Here is a 15,865-nt window from a genome sequence, read left to right as displayed (position 1 = left end):
ATTAGCCTGACTTGCCTGGTCTGCAAGGCCATGGAACGTATCATCATGGAACTCATAAACAAAGACATTGGTAACCTCCAAACTCTGGACCCCACCCAGTTCAGGTTTGTGAAAGGCAGATCATGCCTCCTGAACCTGATCGATGACTTTGAGGCAGTCACCAAAGCTGTAGACGAGGGTAAGGTGGTTCACACAGCCTGTCTTGACCTTGCCAATGTTTTCAACACCATCCCCCATTCTGGAATTATAGCTAAACTCACTAAACTAGGTATAAATCCCTACGTCACAAAATGGGTTGCGGCTCACTGACAGAACCCACACTGTAAAAATTGTAGACTCCAAATGTGACTTCAAACCAGTAACAAGTGGAGTACCTCAGGGTTCAGTCCTGGGGACCTCTCCTGTAGGTATCTGCTTCTCTGAATTATAGGCTAACGAAGTTCGCAGATGACTGCAAACTAGGAGCCATAGTCGAGTCCCCAAATGATGTGGACATCCTACAAAAGGGCCTCACTGAGACAGATGCCTGGTGTCAGAGCCATGACCTCAAACTCTGTGCCAAAAAGTGCATTGTCATCCCCTTTTTTAAAAACTCTGTACCCGTGAACTACCACATAGGCAGCAGTCTACTTAACACCGAATGTGTGATGAGACCTTGGGACCCAGGTGGACAGTAATCTCTCCTTTGATAATCACATCACCACAGAAGTCAGGAAGTCCGTCTATGTGGCACACCTCATCACAAAAGGGTTCTCATCCAGGAAAAAAAGAGGTCATTTGTCCCCTCTACTCGACACTCATTATTATAGAGTACAACGCCCCTTTTGGAATGTACCTCACAAGACATCTGCAGCAGCTGGAAGAGCCACAGAAGTACATCACAAAGAGGATTACTGGCCTCAAACAGGTGCCCTCCATTGACTGTCTTAAAAAAATTCAGCTTTACTCCGAAGCATATCGCCTACTCCGTGGTGATGTCTGCCTAACATATAAAGCCTATGTCAAACTCAGAGCTGTTGGACATGCTACACCTAAAGAAATCCCGTTCCCTCCGAGCTACACGCTCTAGGGATCTAAACCTTGTCACCACAATAAACAGGACATGCTGGAGGGATAGATTCCTGTCCCAGAGAATTCCCATACTCTGGAACAAGCTACCCATCTATGTCAAGAAAAGTTCCTCATTAGCACTCTTCAAGAAAAATCTTGATGAGTGGATGGGAAATAGGAAATACACCCCGGGGATTACTTCTGTGGCTTTGCTTGACAGTGGCACAGGAAAATAACTTTCTTGGATGACGTAAGCCAGGGAACCTGTACAAAATGTATTGTATCCTGTAGGATGTGTAGATTCATGGAAGTGGGCAATACATTTTGTATAGGTGACAACAACTATGAGATTAAATTTAAACTCAACTGTAATTCTAGACTAGTAGTCTACATAGCAAGATGTGTCTGCTGTCCCGCATTCTGCATGGGGAAGACTGAACGTAGACTGCGGGACAGGGTTTATGAACACACCTATGCTAATTCAGTCAATAAAATTGACAACCCACTAGCAAGATATATAGCAAATAATGTGGGCCACAAATTTACCTTTAAAGCTATAGATCAAGTTCAAGCTACTTTGAGAGGTGGCCCACTGAACTTACTTTTAGAGGAACATGAGCTTGAATGGCAAATCCGTTTGAATGCATTTGTTGTACCAGGTTTAAATGATGCTTGTAACATTGCCTGTCTTCTGAAACTAAGAAGTTTGAGACGGTAACTGGTATTGTGCTTGAATATAATCCCATTCATTTTAGCTGTACAATATTTTAGAGAGATATACCCGGTTGATTATTCGTAATTTTGAAGTGTAGTCTAACTTTGTTTATTGTTTGAGTCTAACAGTTTAATGCCTTCTGTATAACTATAACAGTTTTGATGACACTTTTAATCTATCAAACTTGCAGCTTTTGTATTTAGGTTTTATGAACATATGTAGTTTTTTAGCAAATGTTTCTTTAAGAACTTTACTTACTGGAGGTATGGTTATCACATGACATGTCTCAATTACTTATAAACTACTGTTTGAAACTGTGTATCTTTTCTGAAGAAGTTGCCACATTACAAGCAACGAAAAGCGCTTCAATAAATTGTTTTATTTCACATTTTTTGGATTCCTGATACTTCCTGTGGTGGGTCTTGGTGCTGCTGACTTGGTTTTTGTATTTCAGTAGTTTGTTGATTCTTCTTAGGGCCATCTTATCTTTGAAGCCTCTTTCTTTTCTTTTCTTCCCATTCGCCTGCCCCAACACATGTGAAAAGGCAGTAATGAATCTTCCTCAGGAGAAGGATCAGATTCATATGAGGACTCGTTGGTCAGTTTCTCCTAAATTCATTCTGTTGGACAACTGGCCTCAGATGATGAGGGTACATTATCACCAGATTCCCCACTGGAAAAGATTTCCTTTGGGGAAACCATCTCCAAAATGAATCAGCATTTTGAGTGGGATACAAAACAGGTCTTCAAGAAAATTTGCTATGATTTATTGGAACTAGGGAGCCCTAAGCCTTCAGCTGTGCCCCCTGTTCTGGAAGCATTTTGAGTGCATTTGCTTCCAGTTCTAGTCCAGATTCACAGCCACTTGTACTTAAGAAACCAGACAGGTTCTAACAAGGAGCCCAAGGACACGAAATTCCTGTATAAAGATTAGGTAGCAGACCCTTCAGTTTTCTGTGGATAAACCCACCAAACTTATACCTATATTTATTTAACATTTGTTTACTGGGAAATCCAACTTGGAACTAAGCCAGTTTTCAGCAGAGTCCCAGTGAGAAATACTCCAGATGCATGTCTTTGAAAAGTGGGAAGAAACCAGAGCACCCAGAGGAAACCCACACGAACACAGGGAGGACTTGCACACTCCGCACAGAAGGCACTCCAGCTGAGAATCGAACCAGAGAACCTCTTGCTGTGAGACAACAACGTTACCCGCTGCACCAGTGTGCTGCTGTCTGTGCTGCCATCTGAGAGAGGCAACAGGACCATGAACAGATAAGGCAAAAGTCTATACTTGTGCCACCCTGGCATTCAGAGCCCTAAACTACCAAACACAAATGACTAAACATTTGTCATCCATTCTGGAAAACCAGAGCAAGTCTGTGGCTGATTTTGAAGATTCTGAATGTAAATCTCAAGTTGTCTTTGTGCTCAATACCACCCAAGTACCTTTATTAAGTGCAACTGTGATGCTGCAGGGGCTTCCTCTGGGACTGTAGCCACTGGTTTTGGTCATCTGTTGGTTTATTTGTCTTTGCCTTCTCTTCCTCCCAGAAGGTAAGGCCAAGCTTCTGTGATTCCCTCTTCATAGGGCCCTTTATTTTAATCCTTCTGCTGCTGAACTTTTTAAAGCACTGCAGCAAAAACGCAAGGTAATGTAGGACCTTAAACGGATTTTTCTTGCATCATTCCCTAGATTGCAAAGGAACTGTCCATCAAAACGTACTACCTTTGTTCTTGGGGAAGAAAAGGCCCCTGAAAAGGGCAAGAAACTTTATAAGATTTCCAGAGAAACCTCAGTGGGATTCCAAGCTTGGAAAATCCTGTTTTTTTCTGCCCATATCTGCTTCTCCCTCCCACTTTGGTCACATGTTCCTCTTTCTGTAAGGCTAAATCTATCCTTCCCAGTCTGAGAATGCATTACTTAAGACAAATGGGTCACTTGACTTTCATCATACAAAATAATTACAGAATTTCTTGGAAAGAGCTCCCATCTCCAAGGGGCATTCCCACACCACCTGTAAATCAATCCCCCCTCATTCCTCCCTTTGTTCAGGAATGGCTCTTCCAAGTAACTATAGAACCAGTTCCTCCTCAGACTCAGGGAAAAGGTTTCTAGTTGAGACTAATCATCCCAGGTCTGAAGGATGCATACCTGCACATACTTATACACCCTGCCTTCAGGAAAATTCTCAGGTTCTCTGTCTCTTTATCACACTTTCAGTTATCAGCTTTACCTTTTGGCTTGTCTACAGCTCCTGGAGTCATTGCAAATTGCCTAGCTTTGGCTGTTGCCTTTTGCAGAACCCAGGGAATGCAAACTTCCCCTACCTGGTTGATCTCCTTATGTAGGTCTCAACCAAGGAAACTCTGCTGTTAACATCTCATGCTCACCATGTCTCCTCTGTAAAGACTGGAATTTAATTTCACCGTCAAGAAATCTTCTCTGATGCCTTCCCAGGACATAGCCATTATAGTTTGCTGACTTAATACCCAGTCAATGACAGCCTTCCTCACTCGAGGAAGTTCTTTCTCTTTCAACTTACTTCAAGTCCTTGATTCCACTGTCTTTGTCTTCGATAAGTCTGCAACCTATAATGGTTGTGTCCTGTGAAGGAGTCAGAGAAGTGAATTCCAGTCTTTACAGAGGAGACATTGTGAACTTGAGATGTTGACAGTAGATTCTAAGAGCCCTAGGGTATATGATAGACGCAATTATGATGGAGCTATATGTCAGATTACACATGAGGATGATCCAGTGGTACTTGAAGTCTGTTTGCTCTCAACACTGTTGCCCCCTAGACGTGCAAATCCCTATCTTGCTTTTTCTAAAGTGGAAGCTGCAACAGTGGGAACCTCAAATGAAACTCAGCACAGGAGTTCCCTTCTTAGGATCCCCACTCAGCCTGGACATACCCACAAATTCATCTGACTTGGCTTGGGGGTGCATGGACAGAATCTACAACAGTTCAGAGGCAGTGTTCTCCAGATAACTCAGGAAATGCATCAGTATGAATGAAATGAAAGTCCTCATCCAAGCTCTACGGGTGCGCTCTAATGTGTGGAGCCCAGGCCCCCTTGTAAGTGCTCAGACAACACCCCATTCAATGTGGTACATCGACACACCACAAGGCACCATGTCTTACCAGCTGTGCAAGTTAGCTCTGATGGCATGGGACATAGCCATAAAAAGAAAGCTATTCCTATAGGGAGTTTACATAGCTTCAGAGAACAATTTCCTTGCAGACGTCTCAGCAGATCCATAGAGAGATATTTCTGGGTATAGTCCACAAATGGGGTACACTTCAGACACATCTTTTTGCTTCCAACCAGAGCAGACAGACTGTTCTGCACCAGGACCCCTTGTCACGATGACGGGAGGATGTATGCCATGTCCTTCAGCTTGGGAGAGAAATTCTACTCCTTTCCATGATCCCAGAGGGATAATCCTAAAATCTTGCTAGTGACTCCCTTTTGGCCCAGGCAACATTGGTTCCCCCTTCTGTTTTATCCGGCCACTCAGTCACTTCATTACCCTACAGAATAGACTTGCACAGAACATGTTAATTACTCCATCTGTAAAGCACCCCCTAAGAGTCGACCTAATAGTAAGAGATTTGGGAACATATGTAGACAGCAGTCTGGCCTTTGACCAACACATAGCTATGATAGTAAGAAAATCATTGTATGTCACCTAAGTTATAAGTAAGGGTATGGCATCCAGGTCCAAGGAAGTTATAGTGGCACTCTACTCAGCCCTCATCAGACCTGTCATTGAGGACAATGCCCCCCTTTGGCATGTGCCTTATCTGACACTTGCAGCAGTTGAAAAACACACACAGGTTTTTACCAGGAGGATTCATGGCATGAATAGCCTGTCCTACACTGATTGCCAAAAAACTCTGTCTCTGTATTCAGTCTTCTACAGGCTTCTGAGAGGGGATTTTTGCCAGTCTTGCATAGCTTCCTCAATCCCACCCATGCTGGATCTGCTGGACATGCACAAAACAAACAGCGTGAGAAACACTAGCTCCAGGGATTTGAACTTTGCTTGCGACATACACAGAACATGATGGTGAGAGAGAGAGGTGTCCCAAAGGATCCTCAAGCTATGGAATAAGTTACCCATCCATGTAAAACAAGAGTTCACCCCTGACTCTCTTCAAATAAAACCTTGACAATTGGATGGGAAATCCTAAGTTTACCCCCCATAGTTTGGTCCCAGTGTCCTTTATGGACAGAGTCTGTGAATAAGAAAGGTATTGCTCTAACCAGTACCACCCCTTACACATCGCTTGGTTATCTCCCTGCTAACAGGAACTGAAGCGCACAAAAGCAGTATCTCACCAAAAAGTCTTATCTCTGCAATTAATTGATATTTCCTGGATTTCAGTAGAAAAAACATTTATTAAGAGGCACTGCAGAACAGTAAGTGATACTAGTACTGAGGTGCCTCAAAATTAGCACTTCTCTGTTCCATTTTGAGTGAATGAAACTGTGATGTGACAGTCCAGCCATGGGCATTATAATCTCAACAACTATGCCATCACAGTGCACTATGGGGAATATTTAGCTTTAGAAGAAAACAAGCTGTGATCAGGATGTCAGTGTCTCCAGAAGGATTTCTGATGAATACAGGTTAGCAATGTGTAGAAATTCAAGAAAAGATAAAAAAAATGTTTTTAATTCTTTTCCTGTGGTGGTCCTTTAAAATATAACCTTGCTGAGTGTACTCTGCAGGGGCAGCCCCTTGTTTTCATGGAGCTCGGGAATGCGCATCCCTTGGCACCGGGGAGGGCATGGCATGCTTGGACTAAGTGTTTACATACTTTATGCATGGGAACTTAAGGTTTTTGAAGAAAAAAAAAAAAAAAAAAAAAGAACACATGAAATGGTGCAGAAAATATGTTCTGAAGTGTCCCAACTGATACAGAAAGGCCCTCTTGAAAATTAACCGGTAGGATAAATACTTTCATGTTTTGCCATACTGTTGTGTTCATTCCTTTTGTTGTTTAGAACCAGCTTCAGAATATAACTAACAGTAGCTGCTTTTTCATTTGAAAATTAAATGTTTTTAAAAGTAATTTCTATGTTAAAACATGTGCAGTATTTATTTAGTTGATTAGACTTCTGAATGCATTAATGTGTACGGTCTTTCACTTGTCTTGTGTTTATAACAAATGTCATTGTTTTAAAGGTGTGCCTTGTCATGGAGTACGCTGAGGGTGGATCTTTATACAATGGTGAGTATTGCTTTAAGTCACCTTAATTACTGGCATAAAAGGTAAGTGAATGTTTATAGTTGGATGTGTACTGCTCTGTTTTTCAGTACTCTGAAGGTACATTAAGTTGCTCAGGTGTCTCGCTGCTTTTTGCAGGTGGTGTGATGCTTTGTGTTTGAACTATTACTTAGTATTATGGCATCTGAAATGATGATGGCACAGTTTCTAAACATTTATGTTAAGTAACCTCTTCCCTTTAATCTGTACATTTCTCTACTGCTGGCTGCTTTAGTAGCTGATTTATCTGCTTTCTTAGGCAGCCCTTTTACAAGTCAGCTGCATAGTTTCTTTCCTAAAAATAACTTTGTCAGCTTTTTTTTAACTGACCTCAGCACTTCACCCTTACTACCATTAATATTTGCAGCATCACCAGCAAATGACCCCAGTTAGAAGCATGGCTGTAAGAAAACAAATCCTTCATATTTGGAATCACTGAGTCCTGGCTAAAAGATTCACCACGTCTACCCTCCATTTATTACCTGAGATTACACAGCTTCACTATAGGGGTCTATATTAGAACATCGAAAGTTTAATGGTTCGAATCACTAAAGGTCGACCTTTAATGATCGAACCATTAAAATTTCGAGTGTTCATAAAAAAATTTTGATTGTGTCTTTCGGCTTTTCCCGGTTAGGGGCTGCCACAGCGGAACTCCGGTCCGCTAATGATTGGCAGTAGATTTTTCACGTGCTGGCTTGCCGGGCCTAATGCACAACCTTCAACGAAGGAACGCCCATTCACACATGTCAACACACAGAAGACGCTCTAACTGAGAATCGAGCGGGCAACGTCCAACTGTGAGGCGACAACACTACCGCAGTACCACCACCGCAGTGTTCATAAAAAAATAAATAAAAAAAAAAAAAAAAGAAAATCTAAAGGGTGTAGGCAGGGGGGCTTGCCCCCCTGCAACCCCCCACACCCCCGCTACTTAAATATACCAACTCCGAGACCAAACTACATTGAAGTAAATGGAAATCTCCCCTTGCAGAGACTTCCGTTTACGCATTCGACGTTCTGCACTTTCGCTATTCTCATGTCGACAATGTCGGATTCCGAGAATATAATAGGTAACCAGTAGTAGACCAGGTGGAGGCGCTGTAATAAAATTGCAACATCTGATGTCATTTTTATTCATTACTGAATTGATGAGTTTGGATTTGAAACACTGATCTGACTAGGACACTTGTACCAGATCATTGGATCAAAGAACTTTTGAGCGCCTCCTTTTACCCACAGTGCCCTGCCAACCTGACATATCTCATGTCTCATTTGTCTCCAGTATCTTCAGACGTGGATTCCTTTGCTGTTGAGCATTTTATTGGAGTTATTTCAGTTTTCACAGCCTGTTTAGTCGTGAGTCAGTTTATATTTCTAACCTTTATATTTTATTATTTTCTTCCTCCCTTCCATAATCTTTGAGCTGAATATAGCTATTTATAGCTACCTTTCTTCAATACCCTTTTCAGTACCATAGTTGGCATCACTTCTTTACTCATAGGAGTATTTTTTCTTACCATTGTTGGTATTTTTTCTTTTCATTCTTCTATTTAAAAAAAAAAAAAAAAAAAAATGTTTTCTCTCATTAAAGTTTGTTAGAAAATGTGATGTTCATCGTGTTTCACTGTTGCAGTCATTAGAATTGGGTTATCCTGCTGGCAGGCTACCCGCAGTCATCCTGAATTCCAAAGTCTAGGTCCGGCGTCGGTTGCTGTCACCTCCTCCCTGACGTCAGTGCGCCAGGGGTATAAAAGATGCAGTCGACGCCATTTTCTTCAGTCTTTCTTGCTGTGCGGTGCCCAAAGCAAAAGCAGTTCGCAAGTGCCGGTCGGCTGACTCCTGAGATTTTCAAATTCGAATTTCAGATCCGAAGTCTTCATTAAAGCTAAGTACCCCGTTGGGGAAACTTTTTCCTTGCTCCAGACCGATGTCAGAAAAAGTTAATAATTGTATTTCTTGTGGGAAGCAAATACCTCTAAGGTCGACCTTTAATGATCAAACCATTAAAATTTTGAGTGTTCATAAAAAAAAAAAAAAAAAAGAAAATCTAAAGGGTGTAGGCAGGGGGGCAAGCCCCCCTACAACCCCCCCCCCCACACCCCCGCTACTTAAATATACCAACTCCGAGACCACACTACATTGAAGTAAATGGAAATCTACAGAGATTTCCGTTTACCCATTCGACGTTCTGCACTTTCGTTATTCTCATGGCGACAATGTTGGATTCGATATTGTCGGCTTTCGAGAATATAATAGGTAACCAGCAATAGACCAGGTGGAGGTGCTGTAATAAAATTGCAACATCTGGTGTCCTTTTTATTCATTACTGAATTGATGAGTTTGGATTTGAAACACTGATCTGACTCGGACACTTGTACCAGATCATTGGTTCAAAGAACGTTTGAGTGCCTCCTTTTACCCACAATGCCCTGCCAACCTGACATATCTCATATCTCATTTGTCTCCAGTGTTTTCAGACGTGGCTTCCTTTGCTGTTGAGCATTTTATTGGAGTTATTTCAGTTTTCACAGCCTGTTTAGTCGTGAGTCAATTTATATTTCTAACCTTTATATTTTATTGTTTTCTTCCTCCCTTCCATAATCTTTGAGCTGAATATAGCTATTTATAGCTACCTTTCTTCAATACCCTTTTCAGTACCATAGTTGGCATCACTTCTTTTCTCATAGGAGTATTTTTTCTTACCATTGTTGGTAATTTTTCTTTTTTCATTCTTCTATTAAAAAAAATAAAACAAATAAATGTTTTCTCTCATTAGAGTTTGTTAGAAAATGTGATGATGTTCTTCATCTCACATTGCTGCAGTCCTTACATATGGGTAGTCCGCTGTCCTCGGTCGGCCCGAATACCAAAGTATTAGGCTGACGTCGGTCATGGGCACTCAGATCTGACATCAGAGCGTCAGGGTATAAAAGCGCATGACCGACGTCATATCCTCAGTCTTTTTTGCCGCATGGTCCGATGCAGAAGCAGCGTTGCAAGTGCCGTTCGGCGTTCTGAAATTTTCGTATTCTGAGTTTCAGACCGAAACCAAGTTGGGCTAAGTACCCGTTGGGGAATATTTTTGTTTTTCTTGCCTCAGTTAATTCCGGATGTCAGAAAAAGTGAATAATTGTATTTCTTGTGGGAAACAGATACCGCATAGGGATTATCACTCTTTGCATTCCTTGTTTGGGACCGGACCACGGCGTAGTCGGGTGTCGGTTTTGTGCTAGGTTTAATAAGCACTATAAAAGAAGGATGTTCTTCGCTTTCCATTGCTGCAGTCCTTACTATTGGGTATAGTCCGCCCAGTCGGCCCGAATACCAGAGTATAAGGCTGACGTCGGTCAGGCGCATTAGACTGACGCCAGTACGCCAGGGTACTAATGCGCATGACCGACGCCATATCCCCAGTCTTTTGCCGCATGGTCCGATGCAGAAGCAGTTTTTGCGAGTGCAGGTTGGCGTTCTGAAATATTTCAAACCGGAGTTTCAGACCGAAACAGAGTTGGCTAAGTACCCCGCTGGGGAACATTTTGGTTTTTTCTTGCCTCAGTATTTTACCGGATGTCAGAAAAAGTGAATAACTGTATTTCTTGTGGGAAACAGATACCTCATAGGGATTACCATACCTTGTGTATACCTTGTTTAGGGCCTGAGCACGACGTTGTTGGTTGCCGCTCTTGTGCTAGGTTTAACAAACGCACTATTAAGAGGAGGTTAGACTGTGCCAGGTTAGTGTTTGGGAAGCGTTGCAATTATAAAATGCCGTCGGATGCTCCGACGCCTGCTTCGTCCAAGAAGCGCAAGGACAAAACAGTGAAGCCTAGGGTTGATGAACCGGCAGTCCCGGACGTCGGTTCTTTAGAAGGCTCAGTGGAGCCAGAGGTTTTGCCAGGAGTTTCCATGGAGTCTCAGGCAGAAACTTTACTGTTACAGGATGTGCCTTCTCAGGAGGTAGGCCAGGCTGAGGGGGCTTCTCAGGTAACTGTTCTTCCCTCTCTTCCCAAGGTAGTTAGAGCCTCTCCTTCTGTTGCCAAAACTTCTTTGAGAGGTAGGCCTAGTTCAGCTTCAGTGGGGGCTTCTCCTAGCATTTCGGTTCTGTACCTAAGAAACATATGCTTAAAATGGCAGAAGATTTGATTACTATGATTAGAGGTTCTATGCCCCCTGATAAGAGGCCTAGGGTGGAACCGAGTTTGATAGTTTTGAACAGTGTTCAGAGGCTTCAGAGTCTTCTGGAAGACTTGCAGGAGTATCCTACTTATTCTGATTCTGATGTGGATGATTCCACTCCTACAGCTTCTCCTCCTGAGGATTTCTCATTTTCAGAGACTCTGCATTCCATGAGGGAGCACTTTAAATGGGAAGGCCAGGATTACTCTGATTCCAGGAAAAGGCTTAGGGAATTCTTGTTTTTACCCCAGCATAGGCCCTTAGCTATTCCTCCTGTGTTGAATGTGGTGGAAGATGTTTTTGCAGAGGCTTCCCTGAACCCTGACTCTTTGCCTCCTGCTCCTGTTAAGCCTGATAGGTATTATAGGGTGCCCGAAGCTCATAAGTATTTGTTTAAGAGTCCTAGGGCGGACCCAGAAACTATTTCTCAAGGGCCTAAAGGTGTTAAGGCTTCTGTGGTTAAAAATCCTGTTCCCACTGATAAGGAGGCAGGGGCCTTGGATAGGTGGGGAAAGAAAGTGTATACTTCTTCCACTCTAGCCATGAGAGCGTTGAATTGTCAGTTTCACATGCTAAAATATCAGAATTATCTCCTTTCACAATTAAAATCTAAGGTGGATGCTTTGGCGGAAGGTATTGAGTGTAAAGAGTTGCTGGATTTGGTTCATGTGTCTGAACAAGTGGGTAAGCATTCTTTGCAATGTGGTTTTGATGCTGTACAGGCCTCCTCGAGGGTGGCTGCTACTAGTTCTGTTCTTCGCAGGCATGCCTGGTTGAAGGATCAGAATTTAGCTGAGCATGTTAAGACAAGGATTTTGGATGCTCCTTTACAGTCTGATGTGTTGTTTGGATCGCCTGTGGAAGCAGTTTTAAAGAAAATGGAGGACAAAGCTAAGTCTATGCAAACTGTTAAAGATTTTTGCAGGTGCAGCCACCAAGTTTAGTAGAAATTGGCCTGCTAAGGGGTGGACATATCCTGCTTATGATTCCCAGTCTAGGGGTAGGTCTAGACGTGGTAGGGGCAGGGCTCAAGGTTCTTTTAGGCCTAGGACAGGGAGTTCACCTCCTCAGACTTCTGGTGAGGGCAGGGGTCAGTCCTTTCGTAAACAGACCCAATGACCTGTCTTTTCAGCTGCCAGTAGATTCTCGCCTGGCAGCTCCTTTGGGAGGAAGACTGTCTCTTTTCAAAGAAAATTGGGATTTAATTACTCAAGACAAATGGGTGTTGGATATCATTCACCACGGTTACAGATTTTATTTCCATACAATGCCCCCTTTCAAAGGCATGCCAGACGCTCCTCCTCCACAAAGAAAGGAGGCTCACAAGCAAGTTTCTCAGTTACTCCAGATGGGGGCCATTCAGCCAGTCCCTGTATCAGAAAGGGGCCTAGGATTTTATTCTCGCCTGTTCCTAGTACCAAAGAAGGGGAACACGTGGAGACCAATTTTGGATTTATCTCTCCTCAACACTTTTCTGGACATTCCCAAGTTCAAGATGTTGACGTTACAACAGCTTTTACCTCTGCTGGGCAAAGATCACTGGATGGTAACTTTAGATCTCAAGGAAGCTTACCTTCATGTGCCTATAAGGCTAAGTTGCAGGAAGTATCTGCGGTTTCGAGCTGGAAATTCTCATTATCAGTTCTCTGCATTGCCCTTTGGCTTATCTACTGCGCCCAGAGTATTCACAAAGGTTCTGGCTCCAGTGACAGCTTACTTCAGGCTTCAAGGAATTCAAATCTATCCTTACTTGGACGACTGCCTGATTCTGGCTCAAGAAAAGGAAGACCTTCTACAGCATCTGGAATATGTTATAGCAGTGCTAAGATGCCTAGGGTATTCTGTGAACGAAATAAAGTCCAGTCTAGTACCCTCTCAAGACATGTGCTTTCTGGGTGTGAGACTGAATACAGCAGCCCAGATGGCCTTTTTAACCCCGGACAAACAAAAGAGTCTGTCACTTTACTTCCATCAACTATCTCATCAGTCCGTGCTGACTGCAAGGACAGTCCTTCAAGCATTAGGGTTCATGGCATCTTGTATTCTGGTGCTTCCCAATGCCAAACTGCATATGAGGAAGCTACAATGGTATCTCAAAATGTATGGACACAGCACTGCCAGGATTTGGACACTGTCATTCAAATAATACCTTGCCTTCAAAAGAATTCTTGTGGTGGGCTCAGGAATGTCACCTAAACAAGGGACTCTCTGTGACCCGGCCAGAGGCAAGTCAGATTTTAACGACAGATGCCTCGGACATTGCTTGGGAGCTCATCTAAATGGAAAGTGGATCCAAGACAAGTGGCCTGCCAGACTACAGCATCTACATATCAACATGAAGGAGATGTTAGCAGTCCAGTTTGCATTAATGGCTTTCAAGGAGTTACTTCTTCCAGGGCAGGTGTTGATTCTAACAGACAACACAACTGTCATGTGGTACATCAACAAGCAAGGGGAACACATTCTTATCCTCTATGCAGGCAAGCAATGATTTTATGGGAGACTGCGCTAAGCTTGCAACTAACTCTTCAGGCAAGGTTTCTGCCAGGAGCACAGAACTCCTTAGCAGATGTGTTAAGCAGACAAATCATGGATCCCCACGAGTGGAAACTGGATCTTCATGTATTTCAGAAATTGACAGTGTCATGGGGAACTCCAGACATAGATCTGTTCGCTTCTCCACTAAACCACCAGCTGCCAAAGTATTGCACAAAGGGGTTTCATCACACAGCTTGGAAAGTGGATGCTCTGTCTTTCAGTTGGAAAAACCTTCATGTGTATGCCTTTCCACCTCTGCCTCTTCTTCCAAAGGTACTATTAAAGGTCAGACAAGACAGGCCAAGGATGATTTTGATAGCTCCAGATTGGCCTCGGCAACACTGGTACCCACTACTACGGAGTCTGGTAAAGAAGCCTCCATGGCCTTTACCTCTGATTCCTCATCTGTTATCTCAGAAGGACGGTCATCTACTCAATGTCAAGCTTCACTCTCTTCATCTAACAGCCTGGCATATTCTGTGTTGAAACACAGCAGGTCTCAACTTCCTCAACAAGTTTTAAATGTGATTATGGAAGCTAGAAGACCTAGTACAAGGAGAGTGTACGAGAAAAATGGAAGAGATTTTTATTTTGGAGTACAGCAAAGAATTTGGAGATTTCTGAGCCTAATTTGAGTGTGGCTCTTCAATATCTTACTGAGTTATTGGACAAAGGTTTGTCCTTCTCTTCCATTAAGATTCATGCTGCAGCAATTTCAGCTCACTATGATTGTGACCCACCTTTGTTTTCGCATCCTTTGTTCAAGCAGTTTCTTAGAGGGGCAAAGAATATAAGACCCCACGAGAGCTCCTACTCCTGCTTGGGATCTCAATTTTGTGTTGGAAAAACTTACTCTACAACCTTTTGAGCCTGCAGCTACTGCTGAATTGAAATACTTGTCATGGAAGACTGCTTTTCTGTTGGCTATTACTTCTGCAAGAAGGGTGTCTGAGTTGCAGGCCCTTATGGCAGTAGAGCCCTTTTTGATTTTTCATAAGGATAGGGTATCATTACGTACTAATCCTTCCTTTATGCCTAAGGTGGTTTCTAGTGTGGCTTTAAACCAAACTATTCATTTGCCTACGTTTTATGCAGACCCTCAAAATAAAGGGGAAAAGATTTTACACACTTTAGATGTACACAGGCAATTGCGTTATTATTTAAGCAGGACTAAGGATTTTAGGCAGTCTCAGCAGTTGTTTGTTTCTTTTGCTTTGAGTTCACAGGGCAAGCCTGTGTCAAAACAAACTATTTCTAGGTGGATTGGCTTTTGCATTGCATTTTGTTATTCCCATCATGGCAAGGAGATTCCAGCTGGGATTAGGCCTCATTCCACTAGGGCTACTGCCACTTCAACAGCTTTTCTAAGGGGTGGCAACTAAGGATATTTTGGAAGCAGCTACTTGGAGTTCAGTGCATACTTTCTCTAAGCATTATCACCTTCCTATCTACTCTAAGTCTAGGGCTGGTTTTGCCACAGCTGTTTTGCAAGGCATGTTGTCAGCTCCTACTTCTTTATGATTTGCCAGCCTCCCTTACCTCTGCTTTGGGATTCTACCCAATAGTAAGGACTGCAGCAATGGAAAACGAAGAACATAGTACAGTTTTGTACCTACCATAAATGTAGATGTTCGAGGATTCCATTGCTGCAGTCCAATTTACCCTCCCTCCTTCCCCTCTGTGTTTAGGGGTGGTTGTGTAGGTGAGTTTCCATGCTTATATTTTTGTATATATTCTTGTATATATTGTACATGTTTTTGGTGCAGGTATTTTGGGACTTGTCTTTTTAGGGTCTTCTGACATCTGGGGCAAGAAAAGACTGAGGATATGACGTCGGTCATGCGCATTAGTACCCTGACGTACTGACGTCAGTCTAATGCGCCCTGACCGACGTCAGCCTTATACTCTGGTATTCGGGCCGACTGGACGCGGACTATACCCAATAGTAAGGACTGCAGCAATGGAATCCTCGAACATCTACATTTATGGTAGGTACAAAACTGTACTTTAGATTGTGCTAGGTTAGTCTTTGGTAAACGGTGTAATTATAATATGCCGTCGGATCCTCCGACGCCCGCTTCCACGAAGAAGCGCAAAGACAAAT

The 15,865-nt window shown here is 42.9% G+C and overlaps 1 protein-coding gene across 1 annotated transcript in view; it reads left to right on the top strand.

The window, feature by feature from the left end:
* Positions 1-15,865, top strand: part of MAP3K7 (mitogen-activated protein kinase kinase kinase 7) — a gene marked incomplete in the record, with an annotated part of 2,238,689 nt that overhangs the window by 799,848 nt on the left and 1,422,976 nt on the right. The window contains 1 exon segment of the mRNA XM_044067202.1: positions 6,963-7,008. Within this exon segment, the coding sequence (XP_043923137.1) occupies positions 6,963-7,008 (46 nt within the window).

Source organism: Protopterus annectens, chromosome 1.part0 (genome assembly GCF_019279795.1).
Source record: "Protopterus annectens isolate FY-2018-M chromosome 1.part0, PAN1.0, whole genome shotgun sequence".
Lineage (NCBI taxonomy): Eukaryota > Metazoa > Chordata > Ceratodontiformes > Protopteridae > Protopterus > Protopterus annectens.
The sequence above is the reverse complement of the archived record's forward strand: the minus strand, read 5'-3'. Positions and strand labels throughout refer to the sequence as shown.